At 40.6% G+C, this 26143-nt stretch overlaps 3 protein-coding genes across 3 annotated transcripts; 2 read left to right on the top strand and 1 right to left on the bottom strand.

Moving 5' to 3' along the window:
- LOC109985964 (rhombotin-1) lies at window positions 1–12022 on the top strand. The gene is made up of 5 exons (XM_020636432.3): window positions 1–435; window positions 982–1195; window positions 6944–7069; window positions 7399–7507; window positions 10039–12022. Exons 1-4 carry the CDS (start codon window positions 414–416, stop codon window positions 7502–7504), a joined length of 468 nt encoding a protein of 155 aa, XP_020492088.1. The 5' UTR covers window positions 1–413; the 3' UTR covers window positions 7505–7507; window positions 10039–12022.
- A 687-nt stretch (window positions 12023–12709) lies between these two features.
- Window positions 12710–19874, top strand: ric3b (RIC3 acetylcholine receptor chaperone b). The gene is made up of 6 exons (XM_020636440.3): window positions 12710–12972; window positions 13957–14183; window positions 15156–15234; window positions 16480–16573; window positions 17556–17686; window positions 18045–19874. Exons 1-6 carry the CDS (start codon window positions 12738–12740, stop codon window positions 18530–18532), a joined length of 1254 nt encoding a protein of 417 aa, XP_020492096.1. The 5' UTR covers window positions 12710–12737; the 3' UTR covers window positions 18533–19874.
- Window positions 19875–20651: 777 nt separating this feature from the next.
- psma1 (proteasome 20S subunit alpha 1) lies at window positions 20652–25679 on the bottom strand. Its single transcript, XM_020636540.3, has 10 exons — window positions 25573–25679; window positions 24644–24688; window positions 24440–24541; window positions 23470–23573; window positions 23300–23388; window positions 23084–23154; window positions 22845–22974; window positions 22488–22567; window positions 22014–22118; window positions 20652–20957 (listed from the first exon to the last, which is right to left on the bottom strand). The coding sequence occupies exons 1-10, from the start codon at window positions 25573–25575 to the stop codon at window positions 20886–20888; spliced, it is 801 nt and encodes a 266-aa protein (XP_020492196.1). The 5' UTR covers window positions 25576–25679; the 3' UTR covers window positions 20652–20885.
- Window positions 25680–26143: the final 464 nt, after the last annotated feature.

Here is a 26143-nt window from a genome sequence, read left to right on the forward strand (position 1 = left end):
AAGGAGGGAGCAGTGTTAGGAGGTTCAGTGTGTGCAGAGGAGCAGCCGCAGCCTGTGAGCACACACAAACACAGACATCCTTCTGCACTGACATCAGCTCAGATAAGACACGGACACTCTTGATTTAAGGACATCTCTCCTGCCGGCAAGGTGATACACGGATTCGCTGTCTTCATCCACCCGCTGTGAGGATATTTTCTTTACGCGTAGAGAGACACACAAAAAGCGGCTCTATGGCTGTTTCTCTTGGCTTCCCTCGTGGTTATGAGAAGCGGAGCTGAAGTTTGAGGGTGAATGTTGATTCTGCAATTTACCGGAGTGTGAAAGCCCTCGGAGTGTTTGTTGTTTTTTTTTTTTACTGAAGAAGCGGAGTCTTTTCTCCTGTTGTTGGATTGTTGTCGTTCTCCTGAAGGATGGTGCTGGACAAGGAGGAGAGTGAGTACATTTTACGACATGAACGTGTTCGCTATCAACGAACATAGACTGCAGGAACTGGTTTTAGGACTTTGGAAGGATTGTGCTGCAGAAAATAATAACACAAGTGTTTGCAAATTACAGATTTCCCTATAACTTTAATGTCAAACTAAAATCTTGTGAAATACTTTTATTTAGATTAATGAGATGAATAAAAAGGACATATTGGCATTATGGACTTTAATCTAATTTTATAATCGTTATAGACATTTTCCCATCATATGCACGTGTTGTTAACCTTGTATTTAAGGTGCTCTATGGTTATTTTTCATTTTCATTACTATAAATAACTGTTACCATCACCATGTAGTGATTAGTTAAGTAAAATAAAAAAGATGTTTCTTCCCTAGTGTGTCAATAAATGCTTTTGATTGATTCTGTGATACCTTTCCTTTTTGTAAGATTCTCATAAGTAAGCTGTGCACATGTTTTTGAGTTTTCAGACTTAACCCAGCCTGTCTCTGTGTGCGTCTGTCTTCCTCCGTCTACCTGTTGTGTCCTCTCCAGGTGTGTCTCTCGTCCCCCTCCAGTCCAGAGAGAAGCCGAGAGCCTGCGCCGGCTGCAACGGGAAGATCCGGGACCGCTTCATGCTGCAGGCATTGGACAGGTTCTGGCATGAGGACTGTCTGAAGTGTGCCTGCTGTGACTGCCGCCTGGGCCGCCTGGGCTCCACCCTCTACACCCGGGCCAACCTCATCCTCTGCCGCAGGGACTACCTGAGGTAACCCGAAACCCTCTACAGGTGTATCTGGGCTGAAAGAGGGAAAATGAGACTGAGAGTATTGTGCAACTTTTTAAAACAAGTAACCTCAGACCCCACTAATGTTGCCATTAGTACCCTGTTTTTGATAAGATTCTTTATAATGTTTATGAGGAAGATGGTGATAAATCTCCTTGTATACATTATAGGAACAACACCCAGGTTTCTATTTGTGTGATTTCAAGCTGTGGGTTCAAAGAAAGGTCAAAAACGTGCATAAACTGTTTTACAGTATCGTGGTGTCTATGTGTTTCTATCCGGGTTTCCACCAACAATGTAGCAATGTTGTTCATAACCATACACAGGAAGATGCAAACTAACCCAATGGGTTTGCAGAATATAAATAATGGTAAATTATTAGCAACCCTATAACACTGAAAGAGCTAAGCCAGGTGAAAAAACAATAGGTTGATTGATAATCATTTAGGTTTTTTCAGCTTGAATCTGATGGCCTCCCACTGAAAACCATGCAGAAACTGAATCAGGAAACACTGCAGTTCTTTAACTTGTTTGAGGACAAACATAGACTAAAGTGAGCAGCCTTTGCCAGCCATCAAAAACTTACTTAAAGGTTTGAAGACAAATATGCATTGACCATTAGAACCCCAAAAACTGCTTTCAGTCGATGTCAGATTGACCGTTTCTGTTTCGTTTTCAGTCAAAAATGTGCAGCCAGACAAATTCTTGAAACTCACATGAACTGTCAACATCCGTTTGTATCCCAAACCTTTGAAAATCGTACTGAAAGTTGGGTTGTTTTTCGTAGAAATACATAAAATAATCTAAATGACTGAACAAAATTTGACTCTGTGTTTGACCCACATTTGTACATGCTGCTGTTTTCTCTCATCATATCATGACTCAGCATTGTTCATTGAATTCTTCAGATGGCTGCTGTATTTAAAAAAGGGGATTCATTTGAAAAGAAACCAAAAGTACCAAACCACATTTTTCAATATATGAAGAAGTTTGGAGATAAGGGCTAAGATGGATGACAAAAAAGCATCATTCAACAGTGAGCTTCAACAGTGAGCTTCAAGTGATAGTAAAAGAGTGAGCATTGTGTTAGTTTGAGTCTTTGTGAAAGACAGCAAAGTGAAGGTAGAATAATGAAGCTTTGGTTTATGCCTCTCCCTGGTCATGTAACCATTATCTTGCTAATTCAACCTTCTTTAAGACCGTAAACAATGAAAAAAGAAAAGACAGTGTGAGGTAAAAATAGCAAAGAGCTACTCAATATACAACATGACGTGTTTTCCTTTCAACCTTCTTGGTGAGAATTTGATAAAAAAAAGATTTGTTAACTCTTATTATGTCTGTATGAGAAAAACAAAGCTGGAGCAGGAAGCTGATTAGTTAAACTTAGCATAAAAACTGAGAACACACAGCAGGGTTAGTCAAGTCTTCATATTGAAAGGAGCGTATGTGCTGGATAATGTCTTGTCCTCCTGGGACCAATAACTCTTCTTGGGATCTCTGCTGGTATAGCCTGTCAGATTGTTGTTGTAACACTTTCACAGTTTTTAACAGAATAAACAATAATAAATATTGGGTGAATCTAAGAGGTACTACAAGGTGGCTAGCTGTCTCCAGATTGTGATGTCATGCTTAGCTAAGCTTATGTCCCATTTCCACCTACGTATTCCACTTTTGGTGAGTAAGCGAAAAAGCCTATTTTCCAGACTGCTTTCAGTACATCCGACACTCTGATGTTACAGGCAGTATCTTCTATGTAATAGGTCCCTAAGTTTCTAACACTTAGTGCACTTTGAAGCACTTCAGGCCCTCTTTATAAACCCTTCAGACGAAGATAAATGTTTGGAGATTGTCTGAACAGCTCCTTTCTAAACCCTTTGAGTGAGGTCATTTATCAGCCCACCTCTTCTTTCTGTGAATCACTGCACAATTAATTTATAAACACGTATGCTCTAAATTACCAACTTTTAGCACAAGGCTTAACCTTTATAATCTTCCCCCCATGAATCCTGATGACACCACTTATACACAAACCTGAATCTGGCTCGAACGGCTCCTCTGAGAGTTACACAACCTTCATTTTCTTGCCTTAAATAACGACGTCTGGTGTCAGGTCAGCAGGGGAACTCCTGATATCTCAGCCACATTGCTGAACTCATGTGTTAGTCTCATGTACAATCCAGCTGGATTTGGTTGGAGCTAAGTCTCTCATTAGCCGCGCTGCACTTAAGAGACCAAAACCCCTTTTGACAGTTAAATTGGCTAGATTGCCTCCTGTTTTCCTCATCATTGCGAGGGTGCAGACCAAAAGCCTTTGAAGAGCAGGATTAAAACCATGTGATTTCTTTTAATTGGACCATTAGTAGAGAATTAGCATTGAGCTTCGTAGCCTCGTTAAGGACAAGGAAAAAACCCACCAGGTGCCTGCTCAGGACTCAGGCTCGTTAGATCAGAACATTCGCTTTAATTAGGACTCTCTTTTGTTCCCATGTTGGTCACTCGTTGGATGACGTTTTTCATTTGTCGTTGCAAGGCTCTGGCACTTCCCTCCCTCCCTCCGTGGATCTCGTTTTTCATAACGGTTACTCCCAAACCTCCTTTTCTATTTTCCCTCTAATGGAATATGGAAATCAGCAGCAGCCACTTATCTTCATGTGTGTCAGGCTCTTAGGGAGCCGTTTGTTCATGCTTTTAGAGGTGAATGAGAGGTGAGGCAATCTGCAGCTGGTCAAGAGTGAGTCACAGAGCCTTTTCAAACATAACAGGCTTTTGTTGTCGGGTAGTTTGAGGACATAGTTCGAATGTTATCAGATGATAGTTTAAGGAAATTGTAATACATTAACTCTCAAGTTCTTACCTGCTAAATGTGCTCTGGGGCATGATCAGCCATGAGGTTCTTAAAGTAAGTGACAGTTTCAAATAAAGTTAAACATCTGCATATCCACTGCACTGCTCTCTATCAGCAGCCTTAAAAATACAAGATATCAAGTTATTATAAAGCTTTTAACAGCTGACCTTTCTCCAGTCCAATCCAACTTTATTTATAGAGCACATTTGAAAACAACAGAGTTGACCAAATTGATAAAAAGCATGAAAAGAAAAAACAACAATAGATAAAGCAAAACAAAACAAACAAACTCTTTTACTGGGCCTACGAACGCTAAAGCATACAGATACGTTTTAGACAAGATTTAAACACAGGCAATGTGGGTAACCAGCCTAACCTGGGGGGGGGGCAACTGGTTCCACAGTTTAGGGGCTATGACTGAGAAAGCCCGGTCTCCCCTATGCTTCAGCCTATAGTGTTAGGTTCAACTAGAAGTGCCTGATCAGCAGACCTCAATGACTGTGATGGGACATACGGCTGTGAAAGGTCAGAGAGGTAGGATGGAGCCAGCCCGTTTTCTGTATAAAACCTCTTGGTTCTAAACAAGTGAAGCATCTGTTTACTGCAACAACAACAGAGGGTTGTTTATAATGATAACCTTTATTCAGACCTGCAATGGGAACTGAGAACATTCCCTTTTTCAGCTGACGTGTCCTTTAAAAAAAAAAAGAAGTTTTTCTTCGTGAAACAGAAATTACATGTTTTTTTGCAATATGGAGGGGTTTGTTTTCCATTTGGGTGTGGGGACATCAAAAACCAAACGAGTTATTCACATAGAAAACGACCTATAAAAGAAGTTATTTAATATCTTGCCTTTTTGTTTCCTTTTTGCTTCCTTTCCTTTTTGTTAATATCTTGCCTTTTTGTTTCTCTTGTAATGGCGATGACGCTCGTTCCAAAAATATTAAGTAGCTAATGCTAAGCTACATTTCAACCTCAGAGACTTTCCCAGCAAATGAAGACTTTTGGAGAAACTCACTGTTTTAAAAATATTACGACCACATTAAAAACCACATGAGTATTTTTCTTTTGTATTGTGTTGCTCAGTTTCAGAATCACATTTAGAAACAGTTGATCAGATGGTGGACAGAACTGTCTTTGAGCAGAATCAATAAAAACTTATAATGTAGTACCTCAAAAAATGAGACTAAAGTAACTCATATTATCAACAGTATCAAGTCAATTATTCCATTTAAAAAATCAGCTTATTTTTGATTAATGTTTTGTACTCGAGCTAGCGTCTTCTTTTTTTGTGTTAGCAGCGTGGCAGTCAGTCAGTCAGTTTGTCCACCACTTTTGTTGAGACAGATTTCCATGACTTTAATCTTTCAGTTGCTTCTGAAACATCTATCTCCTTTTTTTTGTCAAATTAGAACTTCAAATATGACCTTTACCATACCCTATGTTACACCTAGGTCCCTGAATACAAACAATACTGGACGTCAGCTGCTGTTAGCATGAAGCTCAAAACGCTCACAGAGCCGCTAAAATGTTCTTAACGATTTTATTTACTCAACCGAGTCAACTCAACCCACTGATTCAGTCCCTCATTAACCTCTTACATTGTTAGTGAAAATCAAGAGAACAAAAGACCTAGGAACATGGACAACCCCTTTGTTTTGAGTGCTAATTAGCAAATGTTAGCATGCTAACTTCCCAAACTATTATGGTCAACATGGTAGTGCTGTGCTGTGACTAGCAAGTTATAGACAATAGTTTGCATAGCAATATTTTCTGTTTGTGAATATATAAGAATCTACTCAGAAATGAGTGCAGTTTCACATTTTCTCCAAATGTGACTCAGACTTGAGGTTTCGTTGAACTTTTGCACTCTTCATATCAACGACAATGATGAAATGTGTAACCATTATTACTCAACTTGCTAGCTTTGTCATTGTGAGCATAAAAAGCTAACAGTAGCTTGATTCAAAGTGCTGCTTTTCACATCATTGACGCTGACTCTAATTTCAGAGCTGATATTTTCAACATCTGTGACACGGACTCAGATGAATAGTCCTGTTAAACTACTGTTCACACCTGTCCACACTTTAAATTAACATTACTGCTCAATGTTATAATGTCAGCTTGTCCTCCTTAGCATGGCTGTAGAACGTGCTTTAGCTAACATTAGCTTTATTTTGTTAGTGCTAATGCTTTCAATTTTTGATACACTAACTCAGATGCAGAGTTTTTGTTTGTAATCCTATTATATTAGCTCTTTATATTTACACCATAAACTTGATTGTATCTGTGCCAATATTGTTTTTTTCTTGTAAACATTGGGTCCTATGGATATGGTATATGGATATGGTAGGATGGCTCCCTTTGACTTTGATGCTAATTAGCTAATTTTAGCTTTTAAAATGACTAAACTAAAGTGGTGAACCTTCAATATAACACCTTTGCTCTGTGTTTATAATCATAACTGAAGAGTATATTTGGCTGACTTAGGCGTATTCTATTAGTGCTGATTTAACTGACATTTTACTGTGAAGATGGGAGTTTTTTGGCACCATTGACACGTTTTTGGCTACGTGGGAGTATTCAAAGTTTATAGAAATCAACCAGGAGGCTGATGTAAATGTTTCCTCCCACTTAACTGTTGTTAAGATATGATCTAAGTGCTACATTATCCACTGCAGTAAAAAAGCCAGTCATCATCCAAAGGAAAAAGCAGTGCAGTTTTCCACTTTCTACGTCTGTGACAGTGACCCAGACAGAGGGGTTTTTAAGTTTATCCACTCTTTCTTTCAGTGTTTTCTTTCTGCCTCTTCAGCTTTTGGCTGAAATGTATCTTAAGTGCGTCCAGACTACAGGTCTGCTTGTCGCCCTCTGTCTCTCTGCAGGCTCTTTGGGGTGACAGGGAACTGTGCAGCCTGCAGTAAGCTGATCCCTGCCTTTGAGATGGTGATGAGAGCCAGAGACAACGTCTACCATTTAGACTGCTTTGCCTGTCAGCTCTGCCGCCAGAGGTAAGATTAGGGGAGCAATTAGCCAGGGAGATCAAATTCAGTTGACTTATCTGGGAGGTGTGCTAGTGAGCCCACTGGTCATTATAAGCATGCATTGTAATCAGAAAGCGATGAAATGTACTGCACAGTTAGAAACCTCGAGGGGGTTAAAGACTTTGTATATCACTTGGGGAGTTAATCACGCAGCAATCATGCAAGATTAATTTTCTGATTATAGCAGGGGATGTATGCTGAAAATATGCCTCAAATGCTCCACTGGGGAACTCATGATTCACTTCAGCTCCAGCAAGAACCAAGACCTAGATCCATATTTTTGTTTCTCTCCGCAGATTTTGCGTGGGAGACAAGTTTTTCCTGAAGAACAACATGATCCTGTGCCAGCTGGACTATGAAGGAGGCCATCTTAATGGCAGTGCAGAGAGGCAGGCTCAATAAGAGGTAATATTGTGATGACGATAAATTACAGGCCCGGACAGCTGCTCTGACAGTTTGAAGTAAACCATGCACACAGATATCTGGAAGGTATACAAGTGAGCTCACAGGCTCATCCCACATATGACCATATGTAGTCATGAGACTTCAAACCACAGGCTGCTGGCATCACTGAGACAATCCATGCAGCGATATTTTGTACCATATTTTCTTTGAAGAAGTCTGCATCTTGTCACACAAATATGTAGCGTTCTGAGGGCGGTTTATATGTCTGTCACGTCAAATACAGGAGTATCAGTATCAGAGTTAGGCCTACATTATTTTAGATAAAACCATATCTAAAGTCCTGTGCTATTTTTTCGTTTTTTTTCTGAGCGTCAGCTTTCAGTTTTCAATAGGTAGAGAGCATTCGCAGCAGAAAGCAGCCGCCTGGATGAAAAGCTCAGCGCCCAGCGTCTTTTTTACAATCGTTCTGCTTTTTTTGTACGGCCGCTCTGAGTGCTCAAGTTGAAAATCTTCAACTTTTCAGAAAAGCGCTGCTAATGTCACTAGCGCTCTTTTCAAAATGTATGATATTCCCCGTATTTTAGACTCCTACAGATCATATCATGTACTCACATCCTGCTCTTTGTCCGTGTCTGCTGGGGTAAAAAATGATCTCAAATTTAAAACGTGCAGTAAAAAGTAATGGAGCAGTGTTGGTCATACAGCGGCGGTTGTCAACAGCGCTTTTCTTCTCAGAGCACAAACGCTTCATGCAAATGCTCCTGAGCGCACAGCCAGCGCTTTTTCTGCCCGGAAAAAACGCTAGGTGGACACGAGGCCTTAGTGAAATAACACATGCGTTCATTTTTAAATAATAAAATTCAAAACCCAAAGTTAAAACTAAATAAGAGCTCTAAATAAAACAGTGCATCATAACAGAAATTATAGAATCATAACTTCTGTATATTCTCAAGTTTCATGAATTCATATTTATGTGGGGCAGTTTGGTAAATCACTAGAAACAACAAAGTTGCTGCTGTGATTTGAAAATTGTTGATCAGAGAACAAAAGTAGGTTTGTCCTCTATTATCACATTTTAGTCCCTCAAAGCATCATTCTGCATACATTGTCATCTTTAAATCCTATCACCCTGTAGCCTGCAAGTTTAAACACATCCAAAGACTGCAAAGCTTTAAACACCAGAGGATTACACTGTTTGGGAGCCTCTTGGTGGGCGTGAGCTGCGGTTGGCTGTGAGGGCAGATGAGTGAAGGTTGAAAACAAGTGCAGCAAAAAACCCACAAAATCCACAATGATGAGGGTTTCAGGGTCTGCCTGGGTCCACACACATACTCTAAAGCCACCAGCAGCCAAAGCTATCATTATGATTCTGACTCTACAACTACAGTTCATAAAAAACACACAACAGCTCTGAAAGAAGGGAAGAGTTTTGACTTTTGGTTGGTTTTAAGGTCTTTTAGAGTTCATAATGAAACCAATTTAGACTGAAGGAGATCGCATTCGTTTTCTTTTTATGAGTAAACTTTGATACGTTTGAGGACTTGAGTTGAATACAATCACACAAGTATGATTCTTTGGATCCTCATGAGCTTCAGCATAGCACCCTGGGGTCCGCAGTTTATATTGTAACAATACATTTTACACATTTAAATTATATACAGTATATACACACTCATCGGCCAATCTATTAGGTACAGCTGTTCAACTTTTTGTAGATGCAAATATCTAATGAGCCTATCACATGTTAGCAACTCAATGCATTTAGGCATGAAGACATGGTCAAGAAGATCTTCTGGAGTTCAAACCGAGCATCAGAATGGGGGAAAAATGTGATTTAAGTGACTTTGAACGAGGCATGGTTGTTGGTGCCAGATGGAATAGTCTTGAGTATTTCAGTAACTGCTAATCTATTAGGACTTTCATGCTCAACCATCTCAAGGGTTTACAGAGAACGGTCCAAAAAAGAGAAAATATCCAGTGAGCGTCAGTTCTCTGGGTGAAAATGCCTCGTTGATGCCAGAGGTCAGAGGTCAGAGGTCAGAGGTCAGGGGAGAATGGCCAGACTGGTTCGAGCTGATAGAAAGACAACAGTAACTCAAATAACCCCTCGTTATTGACTCCAAATTCAAATTACTGCAGTTAAAAACTGGGAACTGTATTTCAGCACCAGTCTGCAAAACTCTTCATAAAATAAGACACCGAATGTTTTCATCTTCTAAAATCAGTTTGAGACTTAAACCAATACCAAGGATACCAGGAGCGGTTCATGTAAAACTGTCTCATTTTTATTGTCACATTCATCAAATGGAATAAAAACCAGAGAGAGAGAAAAATGTAATTTTCCCACTGATGGTGCCATCGCTGGAAATTGAAACTACCATTAATATGTAATGTACACCGTGATTTAATATAGGAAAAATAACGTTTATGTTTGGAAACTGCCATTAGCATGCACACATATTTGTATTAAACCTCTGAAGCCTCACAGACTGACCTGGAGCTGCTTTATGTTTTTTTAATTTTTTTTTTAGGATGACTGTGAGCCAGAAAGGACGATGAAGAGCACAGCGGCGCGGCCCTCATCGGCTTCATGTTTCAGGCTGAACCTGGAGACGTTTCCAGCAGCTCAGGATAAGAGTGATAACTATCTTGAAAACTTTTTGTTTCTGATCACATGGACCAGAGAAAGACAAAAATCATGAAACTATCAAGGAGGATATTTTCCAGAGGACTCAACGTGGTTCTTTCCCCACGTTTCCTTCATTCAACGTTTGCAGACAATTTGGGGAGTCTGTGCGCCACACTTGAAACACGAGCCGGATGGAGAGGAGCCAATCAGGCCGCGCATAGCATCAACCAAGTCATCCATCACAGAGAAAACACAGAGTTGTCTTTTTCAAAACTCTCTCTGATTATCAAATTGTTCTGGCAGTCTCTGAGCCGTCCTCTGTGGTGAGCTCCACCCACGCGGCATGCAGGAAGAAGCCCCAAAACAAACAGAAACATAGTCACAGATCCAGAACGCCTCCAACACAGGAGGATCATCGGCTTCTCTTTCACCTCCTCCTGCAAGACTCGACTGAACCGAGGGGAACATCAAACCACACAGACTTTGTTTTCAATCTGATCTCGAGCTGTTTTTTTTTCTTGACTTATTAAACTGAAGTACAAGTTCAGTTTCTTTGCTTATTATTTATGTTCTGCCATGACCAAAAGAAAACAGAAGAGTCAGCACACTCAGGGTCCTTCAAAGTTCCTATTATCTGGGTAGATCAGCAGACGGACGTGTTTCAGCTCAAAGCCTTCATCATCAGCGTTGCAGATAGTTGCTTTTCTCTTTTTTGTGGACCTGCTCCTGAAAATGTTTTACTGATTGAGTGCACATTTTTCTGATGAGCAGATGAGACTGTAGAGAGAGACAATCATTAAAAGATCCTCTTTAATACTAACAACAAATATCATGATTTAAACAGTCAGAGTAAACATTTTCCCTTGAAAATCAACAGATCAGTAAATCTAGTAACTGCATAGAGGAGGACTTTAATATTGACTCGATATAAAATCCACAACATGGCAGCTGTGGCTCAATAACCGGAAGGTCGAGGGTTCGATCCCTAACTGAGCAACATGTCTATTGTCCAACACCCTTACATTGCTCCCGCTGCTTCGGTGGCGGTGTATGAATGGATTAGTGTTGTACTTACTCTCTGATGTACATTTCTTTGGATAAAAGTGTCTGCTAAGTGAATTGTAACATTTCATGCAGCAAAGGTGCAGACGACATGCTACAAAGATAAGTGGATATAAATCAGGCGTTAAAATACTTCATATTTAGAGAAACATCTCTCCTGTGTATGATGCTCATATTCACACTTCATGACTTTAAAATGAGTGTAAAATATATATTCATAAAGGTAAAAACTTCACAAGCACAGAGGCAAATAGACGTACTAAAGATCAGTGAGTGAACGTGTTCTGGATTTTATTTTTAAGCTTCGTTCTCCTTTTCTTTCAGACCTCATGACATGCATATATCATGTACAAAAACAATTCACATTAACAAAGGTACTAACTTCATAAACACAGAGGTACATGTATTTACATCTCAATGAAGAACAATAATAAATCATTTTTGATTTTGGGGAAAGCCAACATCTCTGTCAAACATCGAATTGAACTTCATATCATGAACATTTTACTAAGAGACAACTTACACTTACAAAGGTTCACAAATCTCTCATTTGAAGCTCTTTGTCAGATTGTGCAGGTTTTGGTGAGACAGTTTAACGCTCTTGTATGGGATCATGTCCTGTTTATTGCCAAAAACTCTTCTCATCGAAAAGAAAAAATCCGCCACACTGCTCTTGCTGAGCATCACCAATTTATTTTTTAAAAAATCGCAACTTTTCAATCCCAAGTTTTGAATAAACTAAAATTATTGACATGGATGTATGTTGGTTACTAATACAAGAAACTCAAAATAACATCTTTATCCAATAAAAAAGCTTTAAAGGAGTTGGGCTACAGTAAGAGCTTTGGCCTTATGTTTATGACGTTTTGCTAGTAAGACAGAGGTTAATGACAACATACAGTTTTCTTAGAGGACATATTATCCCCCTTTTCCACCTTTTCAAACAGTCCCCCGTGGTCTAAATGAAACATCTGAGCTGTAAATATAACATGAATCAAGCACCAGAGGAGGTTTGTGACCCTGTACTTTTTTTTTGTACATAAAACAGATCTCATTGTCTTTCCAGAAAGTTACACAAAAAAGTCGAACCAAGAACAAGTGAAATATGGCTTCAGGTTCAACTTTACAAAAATTACATTATTCATTAATGTCAATAAATCTTGAGTTATTAAAAACATCCCTGAACTCCTCTGAACTTGTGGGAGTATCAATGTACACTGTAGTGAACATTTTATTGGTTAAAAAAATAGGAGTTTTTTTTAAAGCTTGTTCTGTACAATGTGTATTTTGGCAGCAGCAGATATCTGAAAGATATATAAAGTGTAAGATAATCACTCCTAACATGCACAGCAGCTTTTGTCTTACGCTTTGTATTAATTATAAAGTCTCTGCAGGGGGATTTCTAAAGTCAATGCGCTTTGTGTTAGGGGAAGTCTGTGCGCAGCTTCAAAACGCTCCTTTGTCGCTCCCTGGTGGTGAAGTCGCGAGTTGCAGCCCCGGTGCACTTCCGGTCCTCCAGTCAATAAGGAAGTTCAACCGATGTATGAGGACCGACATCAACCTGCGCCGGTCCGTCTCCTCTCCTCTCACCGTAAACCCTACTCCAAAAAAAAACCCCCACCGATTTTACAACACAGCAAGACGAACAGCTCTCCCGTTGCTATGGCGATGTCAACATTTCAGAAGGTGACCCTAGCGACGTGTCTCTTGCTGTGCGTCGCTCTGCTGCTTCCCAAAATGCTGTTATCCCGGGGAAGGAAGGATGCTGCTGAGGGTGCGTCACATTTAATGGTTTCTTTTTGAATCTGTTGAAACGTTTTCACCTCCTCTGGTCGGATGAATGATTGGGAATCTTTTTAATCTCATTTTAAGGTCGGGGTGTGTGGCGTATTTTGTTGTTTTCATGCCACAGTTTGAATTTAACATCACCGGTGTGTCTTTATACCTACATTACTTTCTCATCCCTCTAGAGGGCGCCAGATACACCTCGGCGACTATTTCATTTGTTTCAGTATAAGAAGAAGAATTTTTTTTATTTTAGATTTATTTTAGGGCTTCTTATACCTTCATTAGAGACACAGGACATAGCACCAGAAATCAGGGAGACAGAGACAGAGAGAGAGTGAGTGTGGAGATGCAGCACAGGAGCCACAGGTCAAATTTAAACCCGGACTGTCCACTTGAGGACTGTGGCCTCTGTACATGGAGCTCACAAACTAACCACTAGACCACTGGCACCCCAAGAAACCGTATCTTTGTGTTTCTGCCCGATGAATGCCTAAAAATATGAGAGGATGACAAGAAGCTGCAGACCAAGTATAAACCATTTTCATGTCTATATGCATCAAAGGTTTCTGTTTCAAAGGGGAAGTGAGCTTCTACATTATACACGTCTGGAAAACAGTAAATAAAGTTGGTGGTCTTCTTGTGCTTTATGCATTAATCTGAACAACTATCTGTGTAACATCCAACTGTGCAATACTAAAACTTCACTGGACAATTATTAATTTTGCCAAATGTGCAATAACTGAACCGCAAGTACTGGGTGTGAATTTTGTCCTCACTGCTTTTATTTCTTATCTTATTCCTCTTTCTTTTCTTACATTTTTTGTTTTACTTTTGTATTGCACATTCAATTCACACAAACCACAGTCCTGGACATTTCCTGTTCTTCAGATTCGCTCTGCTGCTGCTCATGTTGTAAATCAGTCATGTGCATTTCTAAAAACTGACTCCTCTCCTGTCCTCTCCTCTGCAGGTTCAGGTCACCTCCCTCCCATGATGCACCGTCAGCTGGCTCCTGACGGTCGAGGACAAAAGGCGGCAGGCTCCGGTTTCTCCAGAGCTCATAACACCGAGGCCATCGCCAGGGCCAAGGGAGCAGGAACGGGGGCCGGAACCGGGGGCAAATCCAACCTGGCAGGACAGATCATCCCTGTGTACGGCTTCGGGATCTTACTCTACATCCTCTACATCCTGTTCAAGGTGAAACGCAAGCAAACATGCAGATTCTTATCGATAAACTATTAACCAAGCGGCAACCTCCGGGGTTGAAAAATGAAGCATGTGCAGAAGTGCAAAATCCTGCAGTTATACTTAATTATGAGTGAAAATGTACTTATTTTACAGATTTAAAAATAAATCTGCAATATCTTTGATGAATAGACTCTATTGTGTCTGTATACTTTATACTTTAAAGGGGTAATGAGGCCGACTGCAGTATAGGATACCCCCTGATGGAGTCTAGACCCTGGTGGTGGTGATGGAAGTATGCAGGATGTGATGAGGAGGGGGCTTCTCAGGAGCTGGACACTGTAAAGATGAATGCATGAGTCTGTGATGGAGGAGGGTCGCAGCGAACAAACTGAAAGAGAAAGAGAGGAGAATGAATTTTAAAATTTGAGAGCAGCAGCAGGACGATTGGTCGATAGAGGTCATTGTGGAATCTGGTTGGTGTGTAGAGTAAAAGCCCCTAATCAGCTAATCATCTGAGCAGGAAGATCGAGGGAGAGAGGGAGTAACATGAATGAATGATGATGAATTAATAAATGAGTTTGAAGTTAGGCTGAGCTTCATTAGAACAACCAGCTTTGATTCAGCGGGGCTGCTGTGGCTCAGTTGGTAGAGTATCTCAACCGGAAGGTCAGGGGTTCAATCCCCAGCTCCCGCAGCCACATGTCCGATGTGCAAGACACTTAACCCCGAGTTGCTCCAAATCTTTTCTTCAAAAAATGTGAACATTTTCATGAAATAATCTTTGCTTCATCAGCAATGTGTGAATGGATGAATGGATGAATTACTCCTGATGGTCACTTTACATAGCATCCTCTACCATCAGTGTGTGAATGTTAGGTGTGACATGTGGTGTGAAAGCGCTTTGAGTATATTTGAAATACGTATATATATATATATGTATATACATGATTTTTGAAAACTCTGTTCTTGTGTCTTTGTTAGATCACATCGAAGGGGAACAACAAACCGTGTGAGAGCAGATTTCCTTCAGTGCGCTCGGAGAACACGAAGAGAAAGATCAGTGAGTATCACACAACATAGATCATACTCTACTCTTAGCGTTTTACAACTTGAGGCACTTCACATATGTTTCATTACATTTTAAAACAACAAGCCCTCTGAATGTGCTCATAGTTGTTATTTAGTGTTTTTATTTTCTTAGGGAGTATTGCCATTTCATTTTTAAAGACATGTAACCCAGAACTTCCACCAGATACGTCTGCATTACGCGTTCGCTCTGCTCCATTACGGCTCTGTGCTCCCTCGTCCGTCAACCCCCACAGGCTGCGTTTTCAGGAGCAGCACCGTCTGACAGCTGGAGTCACCTGACAAAGGAATTCCTGTGAAAAAAAAATGACCCACGGCAGGGCAAGACAATAAGATGTAATTGGTATAAAACCGTATCAAAACCCGCAAAAACAACAACAAGCTGCACATAAGATTCTGTCCCGCTCGATCCTCCGCTCGAAGTAGTTGAAACAGTGGAAGTAGAAACATTCAATAAAGTTAAATCCTATCGACTCCGCTGCCTTGGTGGAGCAGAGACTGACCGAACACTCATCTGGTGGAATTTAAGCAGTGACTCTTGTTTCTTGAGTTTTAAGTTCTACATTTATTTTCTTGATTTGTTTTGCACAAAAGCATCGGCCAAATATATGTGTGATGTTAAGTGTAGTTAGGAGAATACTCGACAGGAGCGCTGCACAGTTTGAACAAATGGTTTATGTATTTTAGTGGTTATTACATCGTTACAGTTATCAAAATTAACATTTGTGAAGTAGAAGAGTTCATGGGTGGGAAGTGCAAAAAGTGGAAAAGAAAGTGATGAATAATCAAGGTGCCAGAGGAGCTTTGTTATATACCTACAAGTTGTGATGTAAAAAAAAACACAATTACTTAGTGAGAGAAAAAAAAAGTCAATCCCATTAGTGGAAAAGTTGTTCCACTGTGCACAAAGCCGTGTCTTTGCACCCATTTCCTGTGAAATTAATAAAGTGTGTGTCACATCTGCACTCTCAGAAATCTACTTCTGACATGAACGTTCATCTTTATAGTGCATTAACGTAATGAGAAATAAATAAATGTTGTTTTTTTTTCCCTGCCATATTGTTTCCTAAATGCGTCAAACAGAAAGATGGACTTCTTCCACCTGAGCTGTGGAAACATCGTGATGTAGCCGTCTACTCGTCCCTCTGCTCTGTGTTTGGTCTTTAAAGTTTCTCTCTGCTCTCTTTTCTTTGCCTCTCTCTTCCCGTCGTTCCTCCAGCTGACTTCGAGCTGGCTCAGCTTCAGGACAGACTTCAGGAAACCGAGCTGGTGATGGAGAATATCGTCTCCAACGTCCAGCATAGCCCTGACAGGTGTGTGTGTGTGTGTGTGTGTGTGTGTGTGTGTGTGTGTGTGTGTGTGTGTGTGTGTGTGTGTGTGTGTGTGTGTGTGTGTGTGTGTGTGTGTGTGTGTGTGTGTGTGTGTGTGTGTGTGTGCCTACCGAGGGATGATTTCATGCACATCCGCCTCCTCCCTCTCTGCTCCTGACGGGAGTGACCGCTTTCAGTCAGCGTATTAGTTTAATTTTGTGCTGATTGAGTTACAGACGCGTGATAATCACTTCCAATGCAAAGATAATGACAAACATGACACTTCAGTAAAGTGAATTTTTCCTTCTGACACTAAAACCTTCAATCACTGTTTCTTTGAGACGTTCTTCTTTAATGACAAAGCAGCTTTTATACATCTCTTAACTTTCTTAAGAAACGGCTCCAGCAGGTTTCACCTTTTCGGTTCAGGTCCCACCCTTTTTAAGTAGGAAACTTCAGCGGGGTGTCAGGTGTTGCTAGACTGAACAGCCAAAACACGTTTTGGACGGCGAAGCTGCAGCACACAGGGTAACGCAGAGTGTTATATGAGGGAAGCTTTGCAAATGTTGGATTCTTCTACATGAAATATATTGAAAACTATTTTTAGATGAGAAATAAATCTTCCATAAATGAAGAAGATATTGGACAGACGCTGTGGAGCGATGCCAAGACGGAGACGCGTCTGTAGAAATATGAAAATGTGTCTGTTCTTCATTAGATGTTATTCTTGCAGATGTTTGAGCTGTTTTACCATAAAACTTCAGACTTATTATCATCGAAACCCTGAACATAACTAAACGTATGTATCAAATTTAACCTTTTTTTTAATAAGCCACATTGGAGACACCTCAGTATGAGAAATGAACGTTCAGCTGATGTCAATGTAAAGTAAAATGACGGGAAACCATGAGAAGCCTGAGTTCACACTCACAACAGTTTTCAATTCATGTAAATAACAATCTGTGTGTGCGCGTGTGTGTGCCAGGGTGAAGGGTGTCATGGCAGATCAGGAGGAGAGCCTCCTGCAGCAGCTGACAGAGATCACTCGGGTGATGCAGGAGGGAAAGATGGTAGATGACGTGGCACCACAGAAGAAGAACCAGGACGACTGGGAAGGTACATGAAGGGGCCTTCTCAACCCCCCCCCCCCCCCCCCCTCTTTACACACCTGATCCTACACACGTCCACTTCATTAGATATTCTTCCTGAATGCGGTTCTTGATTCTTTGATTTTTCTTCCCCAAAGCCCGCACACTATCCTGAAATGTCTCAATTTATCCACAACCCAAAGATAGACAGTGAAAATGTTCACATTTAATTTAAGAAAATCCAACAGCTGAATAATTTCAGCTAATTTTTAACTATCACAATAATGATTGTGATAGTTGACTAATCATTAAATCGTTTTTTAGCACACTGACATATTGATGAATGAGACGCTGGTCCGTTATTGACACCTGACATTTCTCTGCAGGCTCTACAGATTATGGCGAGGAGACTCAGCAGTACTGGGATCACTCCGACTGCTGCTGTCAGCATCAGCACAGTCCACAGCCGGAGAGCGACGCTGAGAGGACTCGAGCTGACGGAGCCGAGCGGGATAACGTCTCTGAGGACGTCACACGAGGAGGAGAGGCAGAAGAGTCAGAGAATGTGAAGGAAGAAGCGGTGAAAGAATCCGATGTCGCCGTGATGGAGGAGGATGTGGCTCCAGAGAGTTGTTTAAGTGGAAGTTTAGATCTGCACGAACACACTGAGAGAGGGGGGGGTCAGATCGATCTGGGTGTCGAGGAGGAGGACCTGGTTGGAGTCCTGCAGGAGCTGGAGATCACCCTGAAGATGACGACTGCGATGGAGCAGGAGAAGATGGAGGACCTGAGCAAGTCGAGGGACACGGAAACGTCCGGCAGCACGGTCAGACGGAGGAACAGGAGGAGGAGAGCCAAGAAGGCCTCGCTCTGATTTAAACATGGCTGCTTATAAACTCTCGAGTCCGGCGTTTGAGAAGACAGCTTGTTTTATTTATTTTTCTCAGCCTTGTTTGTTTCTATTTCATTCTAACATTGAAATTAATCTTTATTTGTACAGTGCCAAGTTATAACAAATTATCTCAAGGCGCTTTACACAAAGCAGGTAAAAGACCTTACTCATTGTTATGTTTCAAAAGAAATGGGATGGGGGGGAGACGGGATAATATGCAGGAAGGATTTCTCCTTTGTATTCCTCTGGTTCATGTTGTCCACACTTTCTTGCCGCTGACATGGAGGTCGGAGCAGGCTGTGTGTGAATGAAGACGGCCGTGGTTGTATGGACGACACAGTCTGATGGTGGAGGCTGGGCGTCAGGGACGTCGAGTGGCAAGTAGAGCCCGATCACCTCTTTGAAGTGAATAAGAGACGTGATCACAGTGAAGTTTGATTGTGCTCACATCAGCTTTATCCGTGTGTTAAAAAAGATAACATGGACATGGACGTAGTCTCAGCGATGTCACCTGTTGGTTTCTGAAGAGGCGTTTTGAAGCCCAAAGTTGAAGTTTTGCTCAGCTTTTGCAGACAGCCTCAAGTGGACACTCAAGGAACTGCAGTTTTATTTCTGGAGAAAAAGCTTTGCTGTCGATTTAAGAAACTCACTGTCCTCTGAATATCTGTCTACCTAACGTATATGCAAACTAAGTTTTATGAATTTAAACTTACATTTTAGAGTCTTCCAGGATGCTCTAGGAGAAGGTTTGATTTAAAAAAAAATGTTCTTCAAAGGATGGAACAAGTTATAGAGTTATTGGTGGGTTGTTCATTATGTTATCCAGTAAATTATTTTTAAAGCGTTGAAATAAATGTTGTTTTGAAATGCATGACGCGTGGGAATTAGGTCGCTTCAAAATAAATTAAATGTTCAGTTATCGAGACACTTTTAGGAGATTCTGATTTAGTTTGATCACGTCCACATTAGTTTAACTTCCCAGTATGAATCTTCTCACCTGTCAGAATATTTATTAAACGTATAAAAACGCTGCTCTTGAGTTTATGTCATGTTCAAGTTTTAAATGTTTAAATAAGAATTGTGAAAATGGAAGGAGACTTTTTGGACATGAGCTGGTCCCCTTCATCTTCCTCTCTGTGTGCATCGACATTTGCCTTTGTTGCTTTTATCTTAAGCTTCTAACACACCTGCTGTCTTGTACTCTAAATGATTTTAAGGTTTCCACTTTAGTAAACTATTTATTTACCGTTCAGAAAAGTATTCTGGGGATGCACATCAGTGATTCAAATATTGTGATTATGAATAAAATGCTTTTCATTCTCAACTTGGTTTGATTTTTTTGTTTTACTTGAAAAAAGATTACAATAGAAAAACTTGATTTCCTCCCTACACCCTGAGCCCTTACCGACTTCACCTGAAGTGATTGAGTGCGCTAGGCTGCAAGGGCTCGAAATGGTTTAATACCAATGGGAGAGCACTTTGCGATTTCTCTGTAACCATGACAACACGATGTCATGTGGCATTAGGTATTTTTATTTTAGGTTGTTTCCTCACTCAGCCACTGCAGTTACAAGATCTTACTTAAAATAATCATGCAAGTTGTGTGATTAAAGTTTGTAACAGGACTAATATAATCTCTGTATCTTGATTTTGTTATCTGGCAGCAGAGTTCAGCTGAGAATCCAGAGAATCGGCTACTTTCCAAATGTACTTCTTTGGTAGACTGTAAATAGCGCATGGTTTCATCCTCCTGCTTTTTTACCTTCTCTCCCTTTTTCATTTTATGGCATTTGTTTCTCTTTAAATTATTTCTTCCTCTGGGAATCACATTTCCTGTCACAATATTATGAACTCTTGGTAATTCCCTCACTGAGTCTGCAGATATGTCCACTTACAAACAGGGTGCATAAAGGGCTCAAAAAGTCAGCGAGAGATCACTCATGCACTCTACGATTAAACAGTGGAAAAGCCCTGAGAGACTTAAAGTGAATAAGCATCAAAGTCAGTGAGTGTGGACATCGAGATTAGGCCTTAGACTCCCGCCGATGTGATTTCATCTTGATGTTGAAAAGTTGTCAGCTAGAGTAATAACGAGCAGCAGCACAATTCAAAAAAAGAGTTTATTTCTTGTATAATGGTACACTTTACTCATACAAAAGCAACATCGCGTTGGCTGATGTTGGCAGAGAATATATCGGATGAACAGTTTAGCAAGTGGCACGTCAACACAACAACTCTTAACAGTTCCTGTGGTGAGATGCATTAAGTGTGTCAGGTTGGTCTGGGCCGCCCCCCCTGCTCTGATAAACAGGAAGTAAACTGACAGGAAAGCGCCTCAGTGCTCCATTGGCTCGTCAGGTACTGCTGGGACTGCGGCTGCTGGTTCATCTGCAGCAGGCTGAGCAACCTGAGACACAGAGAGACACAAACATTAAGAGCTGAATACAACAGAACATGTGGGGAGGATACTAGATCTCTGGACTCTGGAGAGATCGGTTTGATGAACTTTACTGATCCCAAACGGGGAAATGTTGGTGTTACAAACAGCATGTTATTTGTAACCCACAAATTCCCCACAAGTACCAACAATCTGCTAATAAATGTGTCAACTCCCGGGGAACTACGGGAAACATTGAGATCTGCTTCACTTCACGTTTTGAAGTCATCTTTAGATAAATGTAAAATGTGAAGATTCATTTTTTTTAACACATTATTCTGACATCATTGTTGTCCTATCGTTGTTGCTGATGTCCTCCTGAAGAGATTTCCTTGTACTAAAGAGAAAAAATTAAAACCTATTATCCTCCAAACAACCCAAATTACTTATTTGGATGTTAAAAATGAGCCATATAGTCAGTTATTACACAGTTTTTGAAATAAGTTAATCTAAAGTATGAAGCTAAAAGAAATGTCTATTCAAACATCAGTCGGTAAGTGAAATGTAAACAGTCTTTGCAGGGAGGTAAAGCTGTGAATGTGCAGTGATCTCACGTTATAGAGAGCTGTGAATGTGCAGTGATCTCACGTTATAGAGAGCTGTGAATGTGCAGATACAATGATCAGGTTTGTAAATGTACAGACACAGTATACAAAGCTGTTTAATGTAACACTTCTGAACTTTAAACATGCTGCAGTACGGTCACTCTGTGCAGTAACCTTTATATTGTGTGTTGCTTTCTCTTGACTTAAAACTGTTGTTTGTATATTTTCACTGTTGACCCCTGAATATATTTAACATGCCACTGGACAATGGTCAAGTATACGACTACAACAACAACTGGGGTTACCCGTCCAAATGTCAAAGACATGATCAAAAGATCAGTTCTGGTCTGGCTGAGTGGTATCAGTCGGGTTGTACAGCAGACTCTAACTCCCAACAATTATATAGAAATGTTTCAAACAGAAGCTGGCATATATCCGTTTAAACCTGGTGTGGCTGAAAACCCGGCACCCTTTGTCGTACCTTTCTCTGTGGCCTCTCCTCCAGTCCCTCCAGGAACGGGGCCACATCGTCGTCGTCATAAATGGTGAACTCCATCTCCTTCCCCACGATGCCGATGGAAACATTCTGAAGGTGAGAATCATACATAGGTGAGGCCAGAGTATGAAAACAACAAGACATCTCTAAAATAAAAAAAGGGTTTTAAAGCATTTTCTCACATCTATCTCCTTTGACTGTTGAGGTTTTAATTGTTAATGAGTTATGATGAAGTGTTTTTAAGTATGAATTTCACAACAAATTAAATGTCACTGAACAAAAGTGACGGTGACTTTTTGGATATATATTTATGCTTCAGTGTTTTCATAGTTAATTTTCAGCAGACACACGGGTCTTATCAAAGTGAGGACAGCTGCATGTCTCACTAAAGACTAAATGATCAATCTCTTGTGAGCTGGGATGTGTGGAGCAGAGTATCATATCAGAGAGCGGGGTTACCTTGGTGGTGAGGTCCTGCTCGGCGGGGAGGGTTTCTCTGAGTGCACGGAGGCCGTGCTGGACAAGATCGTTCAGATTACCTGAGAACAGAACAAAGCTCTCTGAATGAAGACTTCTCCACTTGTGAAATCAGTAAAAACAAGACGCCATGATGCTGTGACTCACGTTTAAAAAAAAAAAAAAAGTGATATCACACATTACATTACAATCACGAAAAAAAATGAATATAACACGTCCAATAAAAGATGCAAAACATTCATGGTCAGTCGGCTAAATGTACTTAACAAGGCTCTTAATGAGTCGTGGTTTCTTCATAATATGCATGAACACAACCAGCCTAAAGAAATGTCATCTTACAGTCAGAAAACTTGTCCATGCATCTTTCCAGGTAGGTGCGAGCAGACTGAGAGCGCGCTCCGATGGACATGGCTTTACAGTCAAAGTAGTTGGCTGAGGGGCAGGTCTGGAAGATATGAGGTCCCATGTCCTGGAGAACAAGCAGCACATCAGTACGAGCTCAGGCAAGTTTTATATTTCAGACTTTTATTTTTATACAGAGGACAAAAGGACTATAAGACATTTGAGAGAAAACTTACATCATAGCCAGCAATGAGCAGGCCGACACCGTAGGGCCTCCTTCCATACCTCTGTGTCGGGATTTGGGTTTCTGAAGGTTCAGTTATGGATCAATGTCGACCTTCAAGATTATTTTACGTCACGGGGTAACAGTCATGCTTTCACATGGAGAAAACAGGCAAAAGTAAATACTGAGATCGCACACGAACATATATTAACAGTAGTTTAGAGGATACTGCTGCCAATAAGAGAAACCAGGCGTGATGCAGGGAGGGGCCTGTCGAACACAAATCTTGAGTCCAAGCACTCCTGACGCATGAAGTTACTGCGGGAAAGAATGAATCATGAATATCAATAACATCAAAGAAAACACTTTGTTTACAACATCACAGCAGCTCTGACTCACCAGAGCAGTCTGGCATCAGCCGTCAGTCCAGCGATGGAGATGCCGACATGGTTATCCACATGAAGGATCTTCTTCTGGTGAGCAGCCAGTTCAGACTGAGCTCTCTGCAGACAACAACATTTTAAAGATCATTAAAGATGTTCTAATCCATGTCATCAAATAATCTGCTACATGCTTCGCTGTATCTTTACATTTACTAATATTATAAATGTTGCAGATATCACACATTTCTTCACGGCTTTTAAAGATAAAAAAAAAGGAGTCAAGGCAACTCGCATATCTACATACTAGTATCATGAAGTTGAACTTTATGCAGACGGTTAAAATATTTGAAGACGCTACAGTGTTTCAAGATTATGGGAAGTCAATGTATCACCAAAGAAGACACTGAATAATTGCGTTCACATTTTCACAAAACTGAACTTTTCAAGGTGAGCTTCACATGTGAACACAAACAGCCGAAATATTTCACTCAGACTTTATCCGGAGTTTCTCCTGCCATCCCTCTTTAGTATTTTCTCTGCAGAAAGTCTGAGTGAGCTGATGTTAGAAGATCGCAAGCAGGATATGATCAGGAGAATTCACCTTGAGTGTGTGGGAGGGGTGGTCGTGATGTTTATACACCGCCATCGGTGCAACACCATAGTGTGTACGGAAGCGACCGCTGCGATCTCTGTGCACGCAATTAAACTGCTGCTTTATGTTTTCCGAATGCCAGTATGTTCTACTCTGCTCTTTTGCTGATATTGTGATTCTGTCAGACGCATGGCATTGATATAAATACTCTTATTACAGCGCCACACAGCGGACACTGTTGTTTTCATCCGTCCACTTTCTCGTTCTTTTTACGTCATGTGCTGCCTCAGGACACCCGCTGCGAGGTGCACACATGAACCACTAGATCAGAAGGATTTGAGAAGCAGTCCTCCTGAAATTCACAGGAGAGCTTGAAAACGGACAATGACTGTACCTTTAGCGCAACCAGAACTGCATGGGTTTTGGATTTCAGTCCTACGGTTGCAGACCCTTGCTTCACTGCCTCCATGGCATACTCGATCTGATGAATTCGACCCTGAAGAAACAAACAGTTTTATCATTTTTACACATTGATGCTGGACTTTGAAGGATGTGTAGTTTACTTTTAAGACATCAGATAAGTCTAGCAGTGACTCACCTGTGGGCTCCATACTGTCACGTCGTTGTCGTACTGGTTACGGAACTTAAAAAAAGAAAAAAAAAAAAAGAAAACAAAAACAAGCCATTACTTTTAAAATTACGTTAAACAACCTCTTTAAAGTATAAACACACAACATCCGAGCTTACATAGTTGTCTTGCATCATCGGCAGCTTTCAAGTACTGATCATTTCACGACACCTGAACGACTCCAGAATCAAGTTTTAAATTACTGCCACGGCTAAATAATACATAAGCCCCGCATTGTTTCCAGCCAGTAACCAAAGAGAACTCTGCAACCAGAGTACGAGCACCACATTCACCATGACACCGGTGTTATGTCGCACTTGGAACCGGTCTAACTTTGTCCTGCAGCAAGCTGTCGCACATTAGCTGAATACTCATCAATCATCACAGCCAGAGACCGGAGACTGGAGCTGTACGTATTAAAGAAAGTGGTTCATCTTTAAGAATTAGTGAATAACGAGGTGGAGGGAAAACGAAAGTAAAAAGACATGACAATACAGTTTGATGCTAACGTCAGATAGCTGCTACGCGTTAGCCTGCTAACCTTTACTAACAACGCAGTTATGATCACTGACTTTTACTGTCAATAAATAAATAAAAACACGGGTTAATTATATCAACTTTAATGTTCTGCTTCCGATAAATATGTGCCATGAAGCATTTCTTTAGACGCAGGTTCCTAAGCCGGCTCTGTAGCATTAGCAGCACCTGGAGCTGTTTTGCTTACTCACAGTGCACTTAAGCTAGCTAGCTAATGTTAGCTTCGTGTGAGTGAATCAGTCTCGTTTTATGGATTTATTCCGACTTCATACGACATAAACACGTTGTACGACTCCAGTACTCTGTAGATGTATGTATAAAGCTTAAATGATCACCGTATTTCAGATTTAATTCAAATTTACCATCTCTGCTTTCAGTGTCTCGCCTCCTCCGCCTGTGCTACTGTGATCGGAACTTGATTTATTTTCCTGGACGGGTCGTCAGGGAAAACAGTAGAGCCCAGATTTTAAATCATTGATTGGTTTAAAGTCATGCCTAGCTACAATCGCCATCACTTATATTACGTTTTAATCTATAAAAACGAAAATCTCTATAATCAAAACTGTGAAATGTTTAATTAGAGGAGATGATTGATTTTGTTCCTGTTTTTTTGCGGTTTTTTTTTTTTAACATTTAATTAACTGCTAGGGTTTTACTATTTTACAGTTTTGAATTGTTTAAAATAATCTTTTCCTAAACAGTTACAAAGAAGTGTATAATTTTGCCTTTGACGTGTCCTTAAAAGTCAATTTGTGAATCTAAAATTGTAAAAAAAAAAACAAAAAAAAAAAACACGATTACTTATTGCAGCATTATGAATTGTTTGGTTTCGCAAACAATTGCTTATTCAAAAGTAATCTTTTTTTCAAATGGTCTATTACTTATTGACTCTTGTTCCATACTGCACTTACCACACAGGCGCAGTGTTTTCTC

Source organism: Labrus bergylta, chromosome 7, assembly GCF_963930695.1.
Source record: "Labrus bergylta chromosome 7, fLabBer1.1, whole genome shotgun sequence".
Lineage (NCBI taxonomy): Eukaryota > Metazoa > Chordata > Actinopteri > Labriformes > Labridae > Labrus > Labrus bergylta.

Coding starts and splice junctions, on each gene's coding strand:
- LOC109985964 (XM_020636432.3), top strand. CDS start 414: ATGGTGCTGGACAAGGAGGAGA. Junction 436..981: donor GGTGCTGGACAAGGAGGAGA/GTGAGTACATTT, acceptor TGTCCTCTCCAG/GTGTGTCTCTCGTCCCCCTC. Junction 1,196..6,943: donor TGCCGCAGGGACTACCTGAG/GTAACCCGAAAC, acceptor GTCTCTCTGCAG/GCTCTTTGGGGTGACAGGGA.
- ric3b (XM_020636440.3), top strand. CDS start 12,738: ATGTATGAGGACCGACATCAACCTGCGCCGGTCCGTCTCCTCTCCTCT. Junction 14,184..15,155: donor TCCTCTACATCCTGTTCAAG/GTGAAACGCAAG, acceptor TGTCTTTGTTAG/ATCACATCGAAGGGGAACAA. Junction 15,235..16,479: donor GAACACGAAGAGAAAGATCA/GTGAGTATCACA, acceptor TCGTTCCTCCAG/CTGACTTCGAGCTGGCTCAG.
- psma1 (XM_020636540.3), bottom strand. Junction 23,574..24,439: donor CAGTTCTGGTTGCGCTAAAG/GTACAGTCATTG, acceptor TGTTGTCTGCAG/AGAGCTCAGTCTGAACTGGC. Junction 20,958..22,013: donor AGGAGAGGCCACAGAGAAAG/GTACGACAAAGG, acceptor TCTGTGTCTCAG/GTTGCTCAGCCTGCTGCAGA.